At 38.9% G+C, this 21,029-nt stretch overlaps 4 protein-coding genes across 7 annotated transcripts; 1 reads left to right on the top strand and 3 right to left on the bottom strand.

Moving 5' to 3' along the window:
• Positions 1-267: 267 nt before the first annotated feature.
• Positions 268-7,008, bottom strand: top3a (DNA topoisomerase III alpha). 2 transcript variants are annotated; one of them, XM_027022208.3, is made up of 19 exons: positions 6,340-7,008; positions 6,180-6,239; positions 6,019-6,092; positions 5,841-5,916; positions 5,602-5,710; positions 5,353-5,496; positions 5,090-5,260; positions 4,858-4,961; positions 4,605-4,679; positions 4,243-4,325; positions 3,936-4,143; positions 3,629-3,814; positions 3,348-3,477; positions 3,149-3,262; positions 2,862-3,027; positions 2,565-2,711; positions 2,315-2,437; positions 1,476-2,194; positions 268-561 (listed from the first exon to the last, which is right to left on the bottom strand). In XM_027022208.3, the coding sequence occupies exons 1-19, from the start codon at positions 6,508-6,510 to the stop codon at positions 404-406; spliced, it is 3,018 nt and encodes a 1,005-aa protein (XP_026878009.1). In that variant the 5' UTR covers positions 6,511-7,008; the 3' UTR covers positions 268-403. The 2 variants fall into 2 exon arrangements, with proteins under 2 accessions (XP_026878009.1, XP_081555638.1); XM_081699512.1 differs by lacking the exon at positions 6,180-6,239.
• Positions 7,009-7,124: 116 nt separating this feature from the next.
• smcr8a (Smith-Magenis syndrome chromosome region, candidate 8a) lies at positions 7,125-12,224 on the top strand. The gene is made up of 2 exons (XM_027022209.3): positions 7,125-9,885; positions 10,049-12,224. The coding sequence occupies exons 1-2, from the start codon at positions 7,691-7,693 to the stop codon at positions 10,497-10,499; spliced, it is 2,646 nt and encodes an 881-aa protein (XP_026878010.2). The 5' UTR covers positions 7,125-7,690; the 3' UTR covers positions 10,500-12,224.
• Positions 12,225-12,372: 148 nt separating this feature from the next.
• shmt1 (serine hydroxymethyltransferase 1 (soluble)) lies at positions 12,373-17,504 on the bottom strand. 2 transcript variants are annotated; one of them, XM_035528826.2, is made up of 13 exons: positions 17,361-17,493; positions 16,735-16,871; positions 16,348-16,464; positions 16,063-16,208; positions 15,843-15,958; positions 15,602-15,762; positions 15,373-15,454; positions 14,852-15,064; positions 14,648-14,764; positions 13,881-14,003; positions 13,219-13,335; positions 12,855-12,965; positions 12,373-12,764 (listed from the first exon to the last, which is right to left on the bottom strand). In XM_035528826.2, exons 2-13 carry the CDS (start codon positions 16,756-16,758, stop codon positions 12,592-12,594), a joined length of 1,500 nt encoding a protein of 499 aa, XP_035384719.1. In that variant the 5' UTR covers positions 16,759-16,871; positions 17,361-17,493; the 3' UTR covers positions 12,373-12,591. The 2 variants fall into 2 exon arrangements, with proteins under 2 accessions (XP_035384719.1, XP_026878013.2); XM_027022212.3 differs by lacking the exon at positions 16,735-16,871 and having other exon boundaries at positions 17,361-17,504.
• Positions 17,505-18,420: 916 nt separating this feature from the next.
• On the bottom strand, positions 18,421-20,959 carry pdap1b (pdgfa associated protein 1b). 2 transcript variants are annotated; one of them, XM_081699550.1, is made up of 6 exons: positions 20,658-20,959; positions 20,229-20,320; positions 20,011-20,138; positions 19,390-19,508; positions 19,078-19,229; positions 18,421-18,975 (listed from the first exon to the last, which is right to left on the bottom strand). In XM_081699550.1, the coding sequence occupies exons 3-6, from the start codon at positions 20,134-20,136 to the stop codon at positions 18,911-18,913; spliced, it is 462 nt and encodes a 153-aa protein (XP_081555676.1). In that variant the 5' UTR covers positions 20,137-20,138; positions 20,229-20,320; positions 20,658-20,959; the 3' UTR covers positions 18,421-18,910. The 2 variants fall into 2 exon arrangements, with proteins under 2 accessions (XP_081555676.1, XP_026878014.1); XM_027022213.3 differs by having other exon boundaries at positions 20,011-20,118.
• Between the last annotated feature and the right edge of the window lie 70 nt (positions 20,960-21,029).

Here is a 21,029-nt window from a genome sequence, read left to right as displayed (position 1 = left end):
TCAGAAAAAAACATGATCATAGAATTAACAAATAAGCACATCAGGGTTCTATTACCTTTAAGACATTTATGAGGATGTGGTTTCATTTGTAGTTATTCTAAGATGTGTGGAAATACCAATCAGCAAAAAGTCAGTAGTTCAAACAATAGCCCATCTATTTTTTCCAGTAAGCTAGCTGAATCTTGAGTAAAGAAATGGGGGATTCAACCTACTTTTAACATTATATGCCATAACACAAATTAGTCAACAAATTAATGACAACAAAAATAAATTTATAAAATGTTACCTTTTATTCTGTAATAGTATTAATACCTTTGAGACAAAAATGATCATACAAATTACAAAAACCAGATTCAGGAGACTGCTGCTATAAATGCAACAAGAAGCTCGAGCAGTGGTTGTGTCACCGGCCCTGGGGACAGGTGGTGCACGTGTGGCCAGGCTGATGGCAAATTCCACAAGTCCTCTGCCTTTTGGGAGCAGCAGCTTTGCTTGAGGAGGCTCCAGTCTTCGTACCACCAGCCCACTTTTTGCTGTGTTCATGAGAACTTCCTACAGTAGCTGGGATAATACCACAGAAAATCATTACATTTCTCCCTATGCCAACTAACTACTTACAGTTCTTTCTGGTCTTATGCACTCATATTACTCTTATTCAGTAGACATCTGCCTAGGGCAAAGGATCTTAGAATTTTGAAAATCTGCCCCTTATTTAATAACAGTCTATTGTCAGATAGATAGGTGTAAATTTCACCATTAATCAACCACATAAATGTAAAATAAATAAATAAAAAATTAAATAGAATTTCAGAACACAATTTAAAACACTGCACAGCAATCAATAAAAGGTTATTGGGACCTCCTTCTCTTCCTTCATATCTTGTGTATTTACTCATAGCTACATATTTAGACACTGTGTAGTAAATTCTTTCAGGCACTTACAAAAATAATGATGATAGATTTCTATACACTAATATACTGATATTTCAATTGTTCTATCTCAAGAATAATTCTAAATTTGATCTCTTATCCAACATTAAAAATGACCTTACTAACAATGAAGATTATAATTTTTAATATTTAATAACGCTCAAACATTAAGTGCAGCATGGAGTAAATTCTGAGAAAAGATGTACTTGCCACTGAAAACATGTTTTTTTGTATTTATTCATCCCATCTTTTTTATTTTGTTTCTGTAGTTGTGTGTGTATGTAATGGGATTATGATGGCCTATGATGAGCTGTACCCACTTTCTTTGTTCTATGCTAAAAAAAATAAATTAATTTAAAAAAAACACGACCAGGAAAAAAAAAAAAAAAAAACACACCAAAAGATTCACGACAAGATGAATCTTTCAGATTCACAAAATTCAGAGGATGTTTTGGTCAGTCAATGATACTGTTTAATGTGGGGAATAAAAGAAAAGAAAACAAAAAATGTACAACTAAAAGATGCACTTAAGATGTGTTAATTACCTGGAGCCACATTCTCGTCCACCCATTGGAAGAAGCCGCACTGCTGGTCACGCGGTTTGCCACAGGTGTGGAACATTCTGCCCTTGTTTGGCCCATCTTTCATGACCGTCCTTGTGACGGCGGGTTCATTACAGTGGCACATGGTCTCTCCCCCATCTATGCCTGATCCTCTGTTACCAGGCCTGTGCTGAGGTGCACTTCCAAGGCCAAGTGAAGGTCTGGGAGGCGGCAACCCATGACCTCTGCTCCCTGCTGGCCCGTGCTGGTCATTGGGCTGATCGGCCCACAGGAAGAATTTACAGCCCCCCGTGCTGCACTTGTAGAACTGACGGCCTTGGTTGGGACCCTCTTTACGAACCGTGAGGAGAAGCGCGTCCTGGCCACAGTTACACACAACAGCATCGTTTTGGGTGCAGGATGGTAAGTGTGATAACCATGTTGCTGCCGAGGTGGGTGGGGGGAGTCTGCTGCTGACTGCTCTGGGCCGTGGAGATGAAGGTCTGTTATCTGGCCTAGACTGAAGCACTGGATTGGGTCTTGGATGATTAGATTGAGAGAAGGCTGAACTGCAATTAACCTGAGTGCGGGACTCTCCTCCTCCATGTAGATACTTCAAATTCAGGACCTCTCTCAAAGTGTCATCACAGCCACCAATACATCCAACAAACTCTAGAGGCATCCCTGGAGGGAGACTCCCCCTCTTGAACTTAAACCTCAGCCTGGAAAGGGTTTCAGGAAGACACAGATGGCATTTTTTGGTTCTGTTCTGACACGACAGACTCTGTATTAAAGTGAATATTGACTAATACCAGAAGAGGAACTACAGTCCTGTTTCTTACATGTGGACAGGGTGTGGGCGGCAAGTTGGACAAATGCTGTCATCTCTGCTGACCTCGAGCACTACATCTGGAAACCACACTACTGCCTTACAGGCTGGGTAGCCCAAACATGACAGAAACTTCCTGCCAAGAGAGGATGTAATGAGTGTGATGAAGAAAAAAAAATACTAGGAAAGGGAAAGGGCAGATCTCATCTGTACTCAGCAAGATTTCAACCCAACAAAATCATTAACACTGACTAGTGGCCTACCCTGTGTTGTCCTTCTTCTTCTTCAAAACCATGTCTCGGCTACACTGCAGACACTTCCTCACTGGTAGAGGCATCTCTAGCTCCTGTTCCTCTTGTTCCGTAAACTCTTGAGCCTCACCCAAATAACTGGACAGAGCCTCATCCAATCTGAGAATACAAAAAATATCTATCAAACGTTTGCTAGATATGCTATCAAACATCCTTGAAAAAAAAGGTTTTAGTGTTTATAGAAATGATTAAGACTTAGTAAATAACTTGGGCAGTGCTTTTACAACAAAACACTCAAAATAAGCTCACTTCTTTGCCTTCTTGACAGACTCAATGAAAACAGCCTTGTATTTTGCCACATGGTGTCTGAGAACAGATGCTTTGTCCTTCCGGCCCTCTGACACAAGCTTCAAGTCTGCCTCCAGTTCTGCCCTCAGGTCTGGTTTAGACATCTCATAACCCATAGAATTGTACCCTGAAACCCCAAACAGTGACGCACCATTAACAGTACCTCTCTTTCTATATGTGAACTAATGAAGTATGGGTTAAAGGACTTCACAGTTGACCCTGTGGCCAATAGTATACATCTTCCATACCCTCAACAAGGCCCATCCCAAGCTCTCCAGGAAGGAACCTCTGATCTGTCGTCAGCCCCACATACATGCGGCTCTTGATGGTCTCGATGTGTTCTGCATGTGTGGCATCTGTGCCTGTGGAATTAAACATCTAAGTTTAACCCTGTGAACAAAGTGGCAATACCAAACTTAGAAACTTGCAAACTTATAAGAACCATACCAATTCCATGCTTCTCCATTAGCGAAATCAAATCAGCCTCTGTCAGAAGCTGTGGAGGGCTGGTCTGTCCTTCCACCATCTCAATTGCTGTAGGTTGGAATGTTGTATCAGGTGCATATAATGGAATAACCTACACACACAAAAAGCATATTTCTGTTTAACAAGAAGCATCCCATGGATATTTGGGGTTAAAATCTTTTTAAGTAGGTACCCATGTTTGACAGTTCAGTCTCTTGTCAGGGAGACCTAGTTAAAAAAAATATTCAAAGCAGAAAGAGCACCTTATTGTACCACTTGTCATATGGGTAAACTTCAAGATAGTTCCTTGCAATAATCGTGAGTCCACTTGCAGAAAACCTCTCTTTAGCAATGTCAATTTCCACAGTCATCTCCTGGCCCTCTGCATCCTTGGAGCAACAGGCCAAGAAGTGACGAACAATAAACTCGTACAGCCGTCTTTCATTTCCCTATACAGATCAAAATGAATGGAAAAAAAAGACTTCACATGCAATAGAAGAAAACACTACAAGCATTTTAATGGATCAGGAAGCACATTTAGTAAGTTGTATTTGTAAAGCTAAAGGTCACCTGAAGATTATTTGTGTATTTAGAGGGGTGAATGGGAGGATGGGCTTGGTCTGATTTGTTTCCATTTCGAGGTGTGGGCCCACCGCTCTCTAGAATACGTCGAGCAAAAGGCCCCCATTCGTTGTCCTGCCTCTGCTGCTCAACAAGTGGAACCAAGTTCAGGTTTTTTGGAAACATATTGGTCTCAGTACGAGGATAACTGATAAACCTGCAACAAAACATTTTTTCCATCACTGCTACATTGGTCCACTAATCAAAATATCACGCCATTGACAGTACTAATAAATATAATTTGTACCAAACTTACCCTTGTGTGTAGAGCTTCTCGGCTATTTTCATTGTCTCTTTAGCACCAATCTTCAGTTTCCTTGAGGCCAGTTTCTCAAGTTCCTGTTATGACACAGTGATTTTACATACACATTATACTATACTTTCACCAGGCATTAAATTAATTTGTAACTATTCAGAGGCAAAGGCTTTTATTTCAATAAAAAACATCCCATGTCCATGACTACGGTCTTTGTGATAATGAACATCTTTATCTTATTAAATTTAAAAATGTAGGTTTTTATCTACTGTAGCACCATGATATGCCACAGCAAGTGACTACATTATATGTGAGGCAGGCTTAAACATAATTTATCTGTATTCACTACTTTCATCACTCACCACAGTATCGAGGGGTAATGGTCGCCATTTGCTTTTTGGTTTAGTTGTCACAGATATCACTGTTGCCATGGGATTCTGAGATAACATTAAAAAAAAAACTCCTAATGCGCATATTTACATTATAATCCTGTCTAATTGGTTAATCATGCATTGCATTATTAGTTACAACATATATTGACAACACAATCCATATACAAAGATTACCAGTGTAGTAATTAAAATGTCAAAAAGTCAAATGCTAGGTGTGGCTAACCTCCATGCACATCTGGTAGAGCACAAGACATGCAGTGTGGTTAAACAGGCGATGCCTTTTCCAGCCGAACTCCACTGATTCCTCTTCACTAGGCTCGTGAACCACTGGCAGACAAAGTTGGTATTACCTCTTTAATTAAGAATATTTAGTAGATATACATGCCAATAGAACAGCATATTTATTAGATATTTGGTTAAGAGTTTGATGGCCTTGTGAGAACACAAAAAATTACCTTTAATTTTAAAGAAGGTCTCAGGGATGAAGGCCTGAATGGCTTTGAATCTCTCTACCACAAAGCCAAGGGTAGGAAACTGACAACTCCCATAGCTAATGAGCTGATTAGACAGAGAGCCTGGAAAGATCTTTTGTAGTCGTAAAGTCTGGAACCTTGTAAATGCCGCTCCTTGTAAGCAGTTGAAAGAAACAGCTGATTGCATGGAGAATTTAACAGGCAAATAGAGATTGCTTGTGTAGGGTGGTGCATGGAAAACTTACCAATGCGGAGATCAAGCTCCTGCCTCACCTCCACAGCATCACTGACATTAATGTCTGGCTCAGTCAGAGACTCACAGGCTCTTCTAATGGAGTTGGGGGTAATCTCTGAGAACCGAGCACGGAATACCTGGATGTTTGGCTTAACTATCAGAAAACAAGCTCAAGTCAGAACATCACAGTCCACAAATAAAAATACTGCAGGCAAGACAGTACCGGAGGAAATACAGTACTGGGGGAAATGCAAGTCACCATCTTTGCAGACATCAATGATCTCGTAACCTATGTTTTCCCCCTCTCTGTCACAGTCAGTCCAGATGACCAGAGCTTGGCACTGTCTGACCTCTCTCTCCAAGGTCCTCTAAGGGATGAACATATAATTTTTGAAACTGATTGTTATACACAATTTGTTTTAATTTTAAATTAGAAACAAACAAAACATAACAGCAATAAAACAACAAAACAAAATAACAAAAAATAAGTAAAATTACCTTAATTTGCACAAAGTTGTCAGGACAATACTTTTCTACCTCTGCATCAAACAACATGACTGGATTACAGCTGTGCCTGTCACATAGATATGTAAACATGCAATGAGGTGAATTTTACATTAAATCCATTTTATAGAACATCAGTCTTTGACTATATTTATAGATTACCATTACTTACCATTTCTGAAAATGTGCTTTGAATTCAAGAGCTAAAAGATGTCCTGACACAGAAGTCATGCATATGGTAACATTCTGTTATAAAATACCAAATATTACACATTAGGTCAATTATAACAAACAATTTCCACGACTGTTTGTTATAGGTTACAAAACACTTACTTGTCCAAACAGATTATATTCATACTCGTATATTTTGTTGTAGACCGAGAGCCCCTCTCTCTGTTATGAGAGGAAAAAGTGTCATTCTAAACATTTCCTTTGCAAAAACAGGCATGCCAGCCTACTGAAACTGTGTTACTATACAATGATCCACACTCACCCTCCTTGATCTCCCGTTGGACATTAACTCGGCAATACCTTTGGCTGCATCGTTTTTCTCAGCAACACAAAGCACTTTCTTAATCTGAGTTCTCCTGATCATGCTAATAGATATTTGTCTACAGAATCGTCTCCGAGTTGTCACTTGAAGCACTGATCTAATAATGTTCATTCCTATAGCCTAATGATTCGTGCGACGTGTGGTGTCGTTAAACAAGACATAGTATCCAGCTAGCTCTAAGGTCCTAAGCCTAAAAGCACCGTGTTGTCAAAGTAGCTAGCAAGGTAGCTTGATGGCTAATGTGGCGCAACCTTTAACTTGCTAGCTGGTACTGCTAAGCTTTCCATTTTTTCAACAAGCCAGATGGCTGTATACAACAAAGTATACTTATTTAGCTAGTGAAAAACATCTAAAACCACACGCGGATGCCAATGCCGTTATTTATGTAACTGTAGATAGCAACTTCTTGTCTGACGTACGAACTTTCTAAATTCGGCGCCTGTCAAAAACCGTCGCAAAATAGCCGTAAAGCACTGAGTTACGCGTTTCCTGTTAAAAAATAGCTAAATCACTGCAACCGTGGGGAATAACTAATGTATACTGTAAACTACCCCGTTTATTAAAAATCGTATATAAAAATGCTATTTCAAATTCCAACAACATAATTCATTTTTATAGTCTACTTCCTGATGAAAGTCATTCCTAATGAAGTTGACCGATCGACGTCATTGGAGTGCATAGGAGTAGCTTAGAGTTCCCGCAGTTGCTCCCAGGTTAGCTGATCTTCAAACAGTTGTACACATGAAAGTCTGCATGGCAATGATTTGTGAGTCATATGAGCTGCACAAATTCTGTTACTGGACGGAGCATAAGATTGAAATATGGCTGCTGGTGTAGGTAGGACGTGTAATTGATCTGAATGTAAGGAACGTTGCGGCGGCTTGCTAAATATGTTGGCTGTGCTTTGTAAAATTGTTAGTCAGACATTATAGACAGATGTTTTTCTACCTAACTATTAATTATTATCTTGACTTACCTTTATGGCACTAGAGTTAAGTCAGTGTTTGGGGGGCGAAGGTATCGAAGCAACATTGGTTAGCTAGCGTTAGCTTACGCTAACTACCTGACAGCTATTTCTAGCCAAGGTTCATAAAAATTTGTATTTGTTGTGTAATCAGCCATTGCGTGAATTTAAACCGTTCGCATTAACGAATTTGTGATATTAGTGCCATACAACCGCAATTATCTTTTTTTTATATACTAGATGTAGGGTCTACTTCAGTGTAACTACTGATATCTTGACTCTGTCGCGGAACGTTTCTTCTAATGTCGCTTGTGAATTTTCGAGAACATGATTGGTTCACCAGATGTGGTGGCATTTACCAAAGATGACGATTTTGGAGATTCATACACAGATCCATGTTTGCTCCCAGCGGAGTTTTCTGTGCCTTTGTTTCCACATGCTGCAAATGCGAATCCATGGACAAAGACATCCTATGCAAAATTCTCCAAGGATTTTATCCTCATCTCTGAGTTTTCAGAACAGGTCGGTCCACAGCCATTGCTCACAATTCCAGATGATCCGAGAGTGTGTGGGACGTTTGACCTTAATTACTTCTCACTGCGCATCATGTCTGTGGACTACCAAGCTTCCTTTGTTGGTCATCCTCCAGGATGTAGCTACCCAAAGCTCAATTTTGTGGAGGACTCAAAAGTTGTCCTTGGAGATTCCAAGGAGGGTGCATTTGCCTATGTACATCACCTAACCCTCTACGATTTGGAGGCACGTGGATTTGTACGCCCTTTTTGCATGGCCTATATTTCAGCAGACGAAAGGAAAATCATGCAGCAGTTTCAGCAGCTCTCCTCTGGATTTTCCAAGGCTTCGGAGAGCTTAAAGTCAGGAAATCGAAAGGCCTTTGCAAATGAGTTAGAGAAGAAATTGCAAGACCTGGAATATACCAGAACAGTGCTGCACAAGGAGACGGAGCTACAGAAAATGAACAATGGTTGTTATTCCACACAGGTTATCGAGAAAGCTAATGAACTGGCAAATGTGGAAAAATCAATCTATGAACATAAAGATCTTTTGAGGCAGATTATGTCATATCCAAACAAAAAAATGGATACAGATTATGTGCAATATGAGCCAGAAAAGCCAGTTGAGACAAATATGGTTGACCATACATTCTCTTCTACTCATTCCATAAGTAGGGATAAATGTGTTGAAACAGATAATGCTAGTCAGCAACTCTCTTACACCCCCCAGCTGATTAAAGCTAAATCTGCTAAATGTTTTGATAAGCGATTAAAAACCCTTGAAGAGCTCTGTGATTCAAACTTTTTTCACCAGACTATGGACCATCTGAATTTAATTGAAAAGACATTCAGAGGAGATCTTTGTTTTATTTACACTAGCCAGATTGACTGGGCTCTTTTAAGTAAACAGAAAATTAGCAGTTTTCTCTTTGAAGAGGAAAGACATGGGGAAGAAGAGGAAAACTCAAGGAATTTGTATGACACAGACCACAACCCACACATTGCCCTGCCATCCTTGTCAAACTTATCTGGCGAGCCAATGAGTCTTGAGTCTTATGCCACTTGTGTAGAGATAGGTCACCATAAGTTGGAGCTCGAATCTATGGAAGGACCCCCAGAGTCTAGTACTTCTGACATCACACAGGAAACCTCAGAAGAAGCTGTTGACACTGAAACAAAAGGAAGTTTCAGCAGTGACAGGAGTATTGAGGCACTTGGAAATATTAGCCCAGCTAATCCTAATGGTTTTGTGAGGAGAAGCACTAATGAGGTATGCACGGTAACCTTATCCGAGCAACAAGGAGAAATTCTCCCTGGAGCTGCACCTGACAAGATGTCACCTTCCCTAGGATATAAATTGGATGTTTATACTGCTGATATGTTTGAAACTGAAAATCTGGTTCAAATAGATACAGCCTGCTGTATAGGACAGGATGGTTTTATCTACGAGGAACCTTTGCCTGTACCTGTGCAACAGTGTTGTGAGGACACAGTGGTCAAGCAGGAGCCACTTTCACTACTTCAGGGGGACCCAGCTCTGCAGGTCGACTACATCTTTGGAGAGTCCGGACTGCCCTTGGGCCCAAGTATGGGCTTGATGCTTCCAGAAGAGAGCACCAGTGTGCACTCTGAGGAGATGGCCAGGATGAATATTGAAGATGTCTCGGATTGTACAAGCTATATGAGCACCTCCACCAGCTCAGACAGAGCAGGTTCACCATTCACCTATGGCAGTCTGATCACAGTGAAGCAGAAGAAGAAAGCAGGCAACAGTGCGCTCCGGTTCATCAGGCAGTACCCCTTTGCTCAGCAAGCCATATTCTGCGTGCTTAGTGGGCAGACACTCGTGGTTCTTGGAGCTGAGGAGGGGACAGTAAGGAAGCTTGTGAATGCATTGTCTATTTTTGTGCCCAACCTTGGAAAGTATGGTGAAACAGTCCAGCCCTGGCTTACTACATCATTTCAACTCACTGACCTTCAGAGATGGAAACTCATTGGACTACAGAGGTATGCGGTAGTCAACAGTAGTACTGGTGTGTGTGTGTGTGTGTGTGTGTGTGTGTGTGTGTGTGTGTTGGTCTGTCAGAGAATCATTCATACTGAATTGGCAGCCATGTCACAAATGCAGCACTGCTTGTTTTATACATCAGGGTTTTTTCCTTTTACCCAGAGTGGCTTCACCAGCAGGTTCCAGCATGCTCCATTCCCTGAGCCGCTACAGCCGATACATAGGCATCCTGGACTGTGACAACAAGACACTGCGATGCCACCCCTACAGAGGAACAGTTTTAGGTCACATGGCAGACCACAGGACTCAGATCAAACGAGGCAGCACCTACTATCTCCATGTGCAGAGCATGCTGACTCAGCTTGCGGCTAAGGCATTCCTTTACACTTTCTGCCATCATGTTCACCTGCCCATAAATACAGATGATCAGGGTTCTGTAGAGTTACGCAGGACTAACTTCTTGTTGCAGCTTGGCTACACAGAGGAAGAGAGTAAAATCATTCAGTTCCTGAGTGAGCTCATCAAGCAGAATTTCTTTCAGTGGCCTTTAAAAGGGCTCAGCCAATCTGTCTTCTCGTTCAGTTACACCACCAGCGTTTTGTACAAAATCTGAATGTTCTCTTTGGTCTATTTAGCTGGTTTTGGTATCCCTACTCTTCACCTTTGCTAAAATCAGGACACCAAGAAATCTTGAATGTATTTAAATATTGTTTGGGGGCGGAGGTGGTGTTTTTTTGTTGTTTTTTTTGTTTATATATATATATATATATATATATATATATATATATTGCTTTCACAATCCAGTAAGCAGACAGTAAATTGCTTGGTGTCACTAATGTGTAATGTAAAGCTTTGTAACATGTATTACCAAAGTTTTAAAGGTAAGGTCAGTGTTGCTAAAGGTCTCCTTGCTTGTTTCTTACTTTGAAGATTAAGTCTACTAGTCTTGTCTAAGGTAAAGCTGCATGACAATGGAGGGCTGTTGTGTTTAAGTGTAATTCTCCCTCTTGGTTTTCCACTAGTTAACATAACATAAATTGTACTTTTTAACACTGATGATGTTGATGTAAACTACCACAAACTACCAGTTGGAAAATGTATGGTTCAAGTTAATTGTTCACAAAGCAGAATCAGCCCACAAGAACAAATAAAGCACTGCTGAACACGTGGTGGATCCTATCCATGTAACTGCAGGTGGTTGTTGTGTACCCAGTATTTTGTTTTTCACAATCTTGAACATGCTGCCATAGCCTTTTGAACATTAGCATAAAGGAGTTGTACAGAATTATGGTAGTTGTGTCATTTGCTAGCAAAGTCCAAGCTCAAGATCTGTAAATAATCTACCAGTCTTCGTAGTGACCATTTACCCTGACTTCCTGTTGCTTGCATTTGGTATCTATAAAAAGAAATCAGTAGAATAAGGATTAATACTGACAAATATGCAGACCAATCAGTAAAGTCCCAAAATTTTGTCCACTATGATGTTCATTAGTCCTCTGCTATTATATTTTGTATAGGCAAAAATGCAACTTAACTGAGCAGGAATTTTCTAGACTGCTGGGATTTCAGGGCAAATGAGATAAGTAACCACCTGCCCTGTTTTGTTTTGTTTTTTTGTATTGTATTGTAAAAGAATGTGCTGCATGGGAAAATGTCATAGATGTTACACTGACATTCTGCATGCCTGGAGAATATAAACTATATGATGGTATGTTCATAAGCTATATACATTTGTATATCGTGGATTTTATTCAGCCTAATAATATGAACTATTGTCTTAATGTTGTGTGCAAATTATGTCAGCTTGAATAACTTGTTGGATGGAGTGCTACTTTATAATATTGGTTGTTAAGAATCACAATCAGTGATGAGCTAAAAAGTAATGGTGACGATTGAGGAAAAAAAAAAAAATCCCCCATGACTGTTTCCATCACTGCTGCAGTGGTAGTTGAAGTTCATGGACACCATATTTTAGTTCCCTTTTTTAATGTATTACTTTCTATTTGTAACCTGGCATAACTTGCCTCATTGACCCCTGTCCAAAACATGCTACATACATTCTTTTGCATGTTATTTAACAAGCCATATTGTAATGTGCATTGCATCTTCTATGATCGCAGATGTTTTTTGGAGTAAGTTTTCCCTTACACAATTATCCAAAACAAAATAGAAAGTGTTGCGCATGTGTACATTGTAGATTTTGTGATTTTGTCCAGGGTGAAGTAAGTGATCTTTAAGATGACTTGTGTTTAAGTGAATTTTCAGGTGATCCAAGTGCATTAAGTTGTTGCCCACTGTTTTCTGCCATTGAGTTTCATTAAAACATTCCTCATTTAAATTTGTGAAGTCTGAATTTCTTAACAATTCTTATACTAAACCCTTGTAATATTTAAAAGGCTAGGTATATACACATTATATACTACCTTCGTCCCAGTATATGTGGAGTGGTGGCACGTTGTCACACTATGAATATGCCAACTAGGACAAACTGATACATTTGCCTTTAAGAATCACATGCAACATATATACACAAACAATTCATGGTAAGGATTGGCATTGCTTACAGTTGGACATTTAAACTTAGCAGTAAAAATCTTTGCACTATTGAAATTCTGTAGTAGGGCACACAAGCGAATTAAGTACAAAGGAAAACAATGATCAATTGTAAAGCTTGGCTCAAGGTTCAAAGCATGAATGCAACAGGCTCATAGCTCTGGCAGTCCAGGCATAGGGAATTTTTGAGCAAACGCTTCAACCTCAACTCGGATTTCTTTCATTTTCTTTTGATATTCCTCATCCTGAGCCAATGTTTCTTTGAACTCCTTTAAAGTGGCCTTGGGGTTCATGTTTTTCTGGATCTCCACAGTTAACTGAATGCCTAAAACCAAACAGATAGTTATAATGGCAATTAAGGTATTTATAATTGTGCAAGTTTTACAATAATCCCTTATAATTCATTTTAACTTACATCTGTGAACAAATTCTGCAACCTGGCGGAAATCTTCCTCCACTAGCCCTCGCGAGGTGAGTGCAGGAGATCCAAGACGAAGACCACTGGGACGCAAAGCACTCTTATCGCCTGCATTCCCAAGATCACCAGACACCCAACCAGACAATGAAACGCAGATTAGGAAGCCTTCTTGTGTAATAAATACTAATTATTAACTATTGGATGTGTATTAAGTTTCTGCTAATAAGAAAACAAAATTGACTACAGTGAAACAATACACTCAAAAATGCTAATTTATCAAATCAATGAATGAAGGTAGAATGCATCAGATGGATTATCAAAAACAATATGCCATCAGTTGTGAACATCATTAAGGTGGTACCTGGGCAGGTATTCTTGTTGCAGGCAATAGCACAGGCCTCTAGCACCTTCTCCGCCCTCCCACCATCAGTTCCATTTGGACGGAGGTCAACCAAGATAAGATGATTATCAGAACCACCTGAATTCAGATGTAGATAACACAAAGCATGACATGACATGTGTGCAGCATTTTAATCATATCAGTCTGAATAACTACAAAGCCTTAGCGATGCAGAATTTACACCCATCTGTCACAACTTTCTTGCACATAAAATGTGCTGCAAAAATCCTTCTCCCATTTCCAAGTTAAACTGTAAAGGAATCCCACCCATGCTTGAGGAATGTGAAATGGCTGAAATGGTGACTCTGATTTAAAGGGTGAAGTCTTTCATGAGAAACCCACACCGTTTATGTACTGTGAAGTTTAATAGTCAATTTTTGTCTTATGACTGTGCATGCCATTATGTAATAGCATTCTACCACATATATTCTATACATTTCCTTGCTGATGGTGATGTAAACTTTGCTCCTATACAGTAAGAGAGTGAAAGGAGCAGCACATATTTCCCTGTGCAGTGTGGTTTAATCAAATAAGCCCATCTTTGATGCCAGGCCTTCTGTCACATCTCCTCAAACAAATGAAAACACTCTTACTATGTGGCAAACAGCAAACACAAAACTCACCAGTAACGACTTTATAGCTCTTCTCCAAAAGAGCATCTGCCAGGGCCCTGCAATTTGCCAGCACTTGTGTCTGATAGACCTTAAACTCTGAAGTAAGTGCCTGCTTCAGAGCTACAGCCACTCCTGAGCATCAAATCCCACAGAAATTAAAGCACAATTAGACCAAGTGGAAGCCAGTTAAAGGTGTGAATGGACAACCTTTTTTAAAGCAATAATTTTACACTGTATTTCCAGTTAGATTTTAAATGCATTGCATAATGTCTTGGGAGGCTGTGGTGCAAAAATAAATGAACACAACTGAGCCCGGAAAGCCATATCTACCATTTTGGCTTTTGTTTAACATTAAACATTTAATTAAAATGCCAAATATGCTTTATATAGACTTCCCTTACTTTACTGGAATATTACCTTGGAATATTGCTTTATAATTGTTTTTACTTTGTATAATGTAGAAAAACTGTAAATGAACATGGTATAGTTTTTTTTTGTTACAGGGGCTCAAAGAATTCTCATTCGAGAACTTCAGTATTTGTATCTGATATTAGATTGTAAAAATGTCAATTATATTTGGTCAAATTACACCAATAAAACAATGATAAATCAGATGGAAATACTGACTGAGCTGGAAAATGAATCTATTGCAAAAAGAATACAATAGATTACCCTTTTAAAAGTGAAACTAGTATCATTTGCACCATTGCTCGACAAAAACAATGGTTTAAATCATTTAAACTTTAAGATGAAGACAAATATGCAGAACTAGCTACCTGCAATGGCATGGTTATGAGGTCCCCCCTGCAGTCCAGGAAACACAGCCTGGTTGATCAAACTTTCCAGGTTGTAGAGAGATTCCCTTCCAGTTTTCGAGTCCACACTGCGTACCCCTAACAAACAAAACACCCTACAATGAGATTTGTGCCACACAGACTTTTATGGTGAAATCCCACTTATTCCACATCCAAGCAACCGACCTTTCCTGTAAAAGATGACCCCTGCCCTGCAGCCCCTCAGGGTCTTATGGGTAGTGGTGGAGACTATATCACAGTACTCAAAAGGGGAAGGGACCAATCCAGCTGCCACAAGCCCACTAATGTGCGCCATGTCAGCCAGAAGGTAAGCCCCATTCTCATCCGCTATCTTCCGCATGCGGCCGTAATCTAGGTTGCGGGAGTAACAGCTGACACCTTTCAGAGACCCAGAAAAGAGGAATGAGTACATCACATAAGGACATAGAAGAAGAAAAACACTCCATTCCTTGTAAGAAGACAAAAAAGTGCATTTGTCTTGTCTATAGAGGGCAGACAGAATTACTTGACAGTTAACAAATATGGCCAGTTTCCCAGATATGGATAAAAGCTAGTTTTGAACTAAATTGCAATGCCAGTGGTGAATCACCACTGGAAAGTCTTTTTAGACTGGTCTTAATTTGGTCCTAGGAAACTATCCCATAATAATTTGATGAAATCTGTTTTTCTGAAATTTGTCTTGGTACCTGCAATGATTAGCTTTGGGTGAAAGAGGCGTGCATTTTCCTCCAGTCGGTCATAATCAATGTAACCAGTCTCCTGGTTGACCTACAAAACATTTAAAAGCTACAGTTAAATGTAGAAAATAAACTAATAATATGATAAAATACTCCCAAAAGTCTGATTAAAACAGCTGCTGTAACAACTTAGCAAAGGCTAAACCACTTTAAGGCTTCAAAATGAACAGGAAGATACCTTGTATGGCATAGATTCAAAGAAAATAGAAGTGGCAGAGATTTTCTTTTTGTCCGTCATAAAGCCATGGGTCAGGTGACCTCCATCAGGCAAATCAAGACCCATGATTCTCCCGTGAGGCTCCACGACGGCCGTGTACACAGCAAAGTTGGCAGGCGACCCTGAGAAGAGAGCAACACATTAACTGACCTTTGAAACAGCAGACCAGGTCAGAGCTCAGTGCACAAATATACAAACTAACCAGAATAAGGCTGTACATTCACTCCCCACTTTTCTGCATTAAGGCCATAAACCTTCAGAGCCCTTTGCTGACAGAGCCGCTCCAGTTCATCAACGTGCTCCGTGCCACCATAGTATCTAATGCCAATTTTGCAACAATAAAGACAATTACAAGATATAAACAGTACATACAAATCAAGTGATCAGCAATTAATTCCACACTTTTTAATATGAAAATTAACCTTTGGCCAGGATATCCCTCTGAATATTTGTTGTTCATGCATGAGCCCAAAGCTTCCAAAACTGCTCGACTGGTGAAGTTCTCTGAGGCAATGAGCTCCAATCCATATATCTGCCTCTTCTTCTCCTTTTTAATGATGTCAAATACCTATTGATAAGCTGAGTCAGTTTCAGATCAGAGGAGTGGTGTCTTGGTGACTTTATATAGCTTATTTATGCAGTATAAACAAAAACTCCCCTTGTTTAAAGCAGTACATTTGTCTCAAAAAAAGGCTGTTTTGAAGTACCTCAGGATCATTGCTGCTCAGAGGTTCTTGCATCATGCTGTTATGAGACTCCCATATATCCTTGTCAAAGCCAGTGAATTGAGCCATGTTCATGAGATAAACAGACTGAAAGTAAAACTGAAGAATGCAAATACAATTATTTCCTTTGAGTGTTTCATAAACTTTCCAAATAGTGCAACAAGCTCAAATAATCTGACTTCAATGTTGAGTTTAGGCATGTCTATGAAAATAAACCTAGGTTAACACTGCCACTTCATGAAAATAACGTCACCCAATTATTAAGCGATATAGCAGTGTTGGACAAGTGTCTACCTGTTTAACGAGTAAGGAGGTTACAAAAAATACTTTTCTAATCAATCCTTGATATTTAAAAGAGTGAAGCCTAACCAATTCCTGGAAACACCAGCGCATGTCCCGGGAGACGGTCCCCGCCACACTAAAAATGTGTTGAGCTTGCTATTTGATCAGACATGGTCTACTGTTCTGTTCAGCATGATGCAACTGTGGCCGACCTGTAGATAAATCTCATGAAACAGCAACGAAAAAAATTATTCTTATGTAAAAACGAATCAAAAGAGCATGCTAAACAGAACAGCACCAGTCAACCGTTAAATTAGCATATCATTTTACAGCATGCATTTCCTCGCTAAGTCTAGGTAATTTTTGACTTTTCTGAGGTAGCTAGGTTAGCTAGTTGGCTGTATCTTAGCCAAGTGATGGCTAGTAAAGACAAACAGTTGAACAGACTGAAAACAGGGTACATCATTTTCATATAGCTAGCTGGCTAGTAAGATAACCTACGTTAATTAGATTGATTTAAAACAATACACCTAAATCGTTAGCTAACTAGCAACGCAACATTAGTGCCATAAGTTTGAATGGTACTAGCGTGCACGCCGAACAATGTTATGCCTCCAAAGTTGCTTATAAACGTTAAACAGAAATAAGCGATTTCCTACATATTTCTAACATTCAATGTAAACAACAATGTCCTCTGAAAACAAGACCCTTACTGTTCTGTTTTGTCAAGTTGCAATTTACGCTTCACTCCACAAGTTCCTAGCTAGTAAGCTACTTGTGCTCAAAGTCCGCGAAAGTTATTGACCAATCACTATACGACGGAGGCGTGCTCAATAAATTAAAACGATATCCTCGCTTCTTAGTTATTGACAAATATATGATGAAGGCGTGCTTAATGGATTAAAACTATAACCCTGCGTCTTAAAGCTAAGTGAACGTTTTCTGCACAGGCAAGTTAGACATAATAGGCTACTTAAGATATCTTTACCTCGAAATCCGCTTCTGGATTGTTATGATTGATATAACAGGTTTGGCACTGTCGGCACACTTGACTACTGGGTAAGGAAAAGGTGGAAAATCTATTGTACATGGACTTTGAGAACTGTCATTTGAATACTATTGGTATAGTATAATAAAATATCCTAGAAAATACATTTTGTTAATTACAATTAGTCATGTGGTAATTAAAAAAATAAACACGATTATTTTAAAAAATGTAAATAACAATGATGTATTTTACGTGATTACACATTAAATAGATTAAAATTGTATTTTTTATTTAATATTTTTAGTTACATGACCTACGCCGTTACGAGGTAAGGTTCCTCAGAATTCTATTTATACTTGTGTCCATATTACTAATGGGCACAAACATGCGTTGTGGGCGTGTTTTTACGCAGTTCTACAATTTAGCTTTCTCTGATACATAGTTTAGTAAAATTAAGGTCCATTCTTCAATACAACAAAGATACGCCGCGATGGTACATGGGCTCCTGCTCAACAAAGTAATACACTACTGAATCTGCTTTTTCCATAATGGTTATATGGGCTGAGATTCAAGATTCAATTAATTATTTGGGTAACAAACAGAAACTTGAAGCTGTTTCTATCAATCTTTATATAAAAGCCTTTGTATTAACATATAAAATCATGTACTTATCTAAGTATTGAAATATATGTACTTAATGCTCCAAAGAATCCCATGCTAATGAAGTATGGGATAGGAAGGCTTCAACAAGCAGGTAAACAGGCAAAATAACAACGAGATCCACCTATGATAGTAATTCCTTTAATAAACACGAAATCTTGACATTTTTACTTATTCTTATCTTTTTTAATACATTACTTTAAGATACATCTGGATGCCTCTCTAATTTTGATGCAGAAAAAAAATGTTTTTTTTGTCTTACAGTAGTTCACTCCAACTGAAACAGCAGTTACAAAATTCACTTTACATGAATCACTGTTAATAAATATATATCTTTTATCATCAAGTAAATGTATCTAAGCATTGTAAGTGAGCCACTTTTTTTGGAAACACACAGGCTTTCTCAGGGGGCTCCACTTTAACTTTTAAATGTGTACTTTCAAGGCTAACATCCAAAATGTATAAATATTCCTTGTCAACGGAACATTGTATCGTCATTTCTTACAGAGCACATCACAGTCAAACTTGCCCCCAATATATATTACTGTCATTATCTTTGTATAGTGTACTTTCCTACTGATCCAACAAAGCCTTGGTGATTTTATGAGCTCTGTATCATTTAAGGGACAATGAATGAAGTCCTTTTGCTGCCGCCGTTGCTGCTTGTGCTGCTTCCTTTGCTACAGTAAATGAAGAACAAACATCAAATACAGGTAGAGTTTATAACATTAAAATAATTACTTCTTGTTTGTGTTCTGATGCATTCGTTCCCCCCAGTTCACCTTTCCTTTCCTCTTCTTTTTTCCTTGCTGCCTCTTCACGTTGTTTTCTAATTATAGCAAGCCTGGCAAGGTCTGCTTTGGCTTGATCAGTCTTTCCTGCTAAGTGCATCTTCATATATCTTTCCTTGGCCTTTTGCTTTTCAATCTCCTCTCTGAAACAATAAGCAGACATGATTACACATAAGGTCATACATTTCATACTCTGATTTACTTAATGCATTTTGTGTTTAAAGTCCCAATTTATGCAGACAGTATGAATCCATGTGGTATTTCTGTCATTAATACTTGCTCCATTCACCTCAATGGTATTACCTCTCTCTTCTTGATAGTTGTTTCTGTCCCTCCAGTTCTATGTCTGTTACTTTCTTCGTTTTCTGAGCAACACGATTGGGATTTTCAATTTCTATCAAACCTTCTACACCATTTCTTCTCTGTGATAAAAGAGTTTTTATAGTGAGAAAGAAGGCTAGATTTTCCCACTACAATTCAGTGGCTCTTACACACCATTACACCCCAAAAAGGGTGGCAGTACACTGTCCTCCATCACAAACAGCTGACTTAAGTCAGCAGGTAAAGCAATCAGTCAGATTGTCATAGGTAATTTCTCAAAGCTGAAAGCTTTAAAATTCTTTATCAAGAGATCTGGCATTACTATTTCACCAGCACTCAAAGAAAGTACACTGACCCCAGTGGAAACTAATGATGCAGCTACTGCAATATTTACACACCTACCAGACCTAAAAACATAGGGAATGAGAAATCTGATAAGTTGGGGTGCAACTCTTTAATTCCCTCACAAATGTCCCTAGCCTCTTCCACAAAAGTGACCATATAACATTAAGCATCCATGACACTGCAAACCTGTCCTTTCAACTTAACAATGAATTAAGAGAGGCTGTTGGCAGGTATTACTTATATTGAGCTGGAGCTTACTCGAAAACATTCATCATCACTGTCCTCTGAACCTGATCCTGCTTGTTTGTCATCAATTTGGGTGTCATTTACTGCTGCTCCTTCTTCTTCGGCTTCCTCTTGTTCAGTCTGCAAAAATATATGCATTCCTAAAGTGGATATGCCACCTACATTGTTAATGCATGAGCATTCCCAATGGAAATGTAACTTATTGGATCACGAATAAGGACACAATTGACCTTTTTTCTTTCTTTTTCTGCTTTCATTTGAGCATCTATCTCTTCAGGACTTGTATACGTTCTCATTCGGCCTTTATGCCCACCTTTCCTTCCTGAAAATATAACATTTGGATCATTGCTGTAGGCCAATTCTATACATGTATAGCTTTTCTGCACAGCATGCTTCTAGTGCCTTCGTCGCTGATTTTATATAGGTTAATTAATAATTTTATATAGGTAAATGAATGATTGATTTTATATATGTAAATTATTAATTGAAAGTGGTTTAAACTCGAATGTAGGACAGATGTCATAACAGCTCTTCAACAGCTAACTTGTAGAGCGGGTAAACTTTTATAACTTAGCTAGCTAGCTAGACATTAGATAATGATTTTAACAACTGCCTGTGACGACTGCATTATTATCACTCAAAGTATATCAACTTCTTACCTCCTTTAGGCATGGTGACGATTAAGTGCTCTCAAAAGTTGGGCACAATGTCTTTCGCTATGCCACTAAATATAATCCCAGTTTTGACAACAAAGTAAAGCTACGGCTAGCTTTAGCTTGTTGAATAAATTACTAACTGTAACTTTCATATATCCAACTGTCACTGTAAATGGGAATTATCAATTGCTAAAAGTAATTACAATTAAAATGGAGTACAAATGAAATATTAATTTCCGATTCTCTTGAAAATACAAAACCAGCTGGAAAACACATTCAATTACCCATGTTATCGTATTTATGCTTTAATTCAGACAGGCACTATTCGAGACACCTAATCTGATGCAATATGTGTAGACGGGGAGCAACACTTTA

This window comes from Electrophorus electricus, chromosome 2 (assembly GCF_041902795.1).
Source record: "Electrophorus electricus isolate QZ-2024a chromosome 2, ASM4190279v1, whole genome shotgun sequence".
Taxonomy (NCBI): Eukaryota; Metazoa; Chordata; class Actinopteri; order Gymnotiformes; family Gymnotidae; genus Electrophorus; species Electrophorus electricus.
This window is presented reverse-complemented; position numbering and strand designations above follow the sequence as displayed.

Excerpts from the sequence above, each read along its gene's own strand:
- top3a (XM_027022208.3), bottom strand. The coding sequence starts at position 6,510 with ATGAACATTATTAGATCAGTGCTTCAAGTGACAACTCGGAGACGATTC. Across the intron at positions 4,680-4,857 it reads TCTACCAGATGTGCATGGAG|AATCCCATGGCAACAGTGAT; the intron begins GTTAGCCACACC and ends ATGTTATCTCAG. Across the intron at positions 3,028-3,148 it reads TGGGATGGGCCTTGTTGAGG|GGTACAATTCTATGGGTTAT; the intron begins GTATGGAAGATG and ends TTGGGGTTTCAG.
- smcr8a (XM_027022209.3), top strand. The coding sequence starts at position 7,691 with ATGATTGGTTCACCAGATGTGGTGGCATTTACCAAAGATGACGATTTT. Across the intron at positions 9,886-10,048 it reads AAACTCATTGGACTACAGAG|AGTGGCTTCACCAGCAGGTT; the intron begins GTATGCGGTAGT and ends CCTTTTACCCAG.
- shmt1 (XM_035528826.2), bottom strand. The coding sequence starts at position 16,758 with ATGCGCTGGTGTTTCCAGGAATTG. Across the intron at positions 15,959-16,062 it reads GAGGGATATCCTGGCCAAAG|ATACTATGGTGGCACGGAGC; the intron begins GTTAATTTTCAT and ends AATTGGCATTAG. Across the intron at positions 15,763-15,842 it reads GAATGTACAGCCTTATTCTG|GGTCGCCTGCCAACTTTGCT; the intron begins GTTAGTTTGTAT and ends CTCTCTTCTCAG.
- pdap1b (XM_027022213.3), bottom strand. Across the intron at positions 19,230-19,389 it reads CAACTATCAAGAAGAGAGAG|AGAGGAGATTGAAAAGCAAA; the intron begins GTAATACCATTG and ends TTATTGTTTCAG. Across the intron at positions 18,976-19,077 it reads AAAAGAAGAGGAAAGGAAAG|CAAAGGAAGCAGCACAAGCA; the intron begins GTGAACTGGGGG and ends CATTTACTGTAG.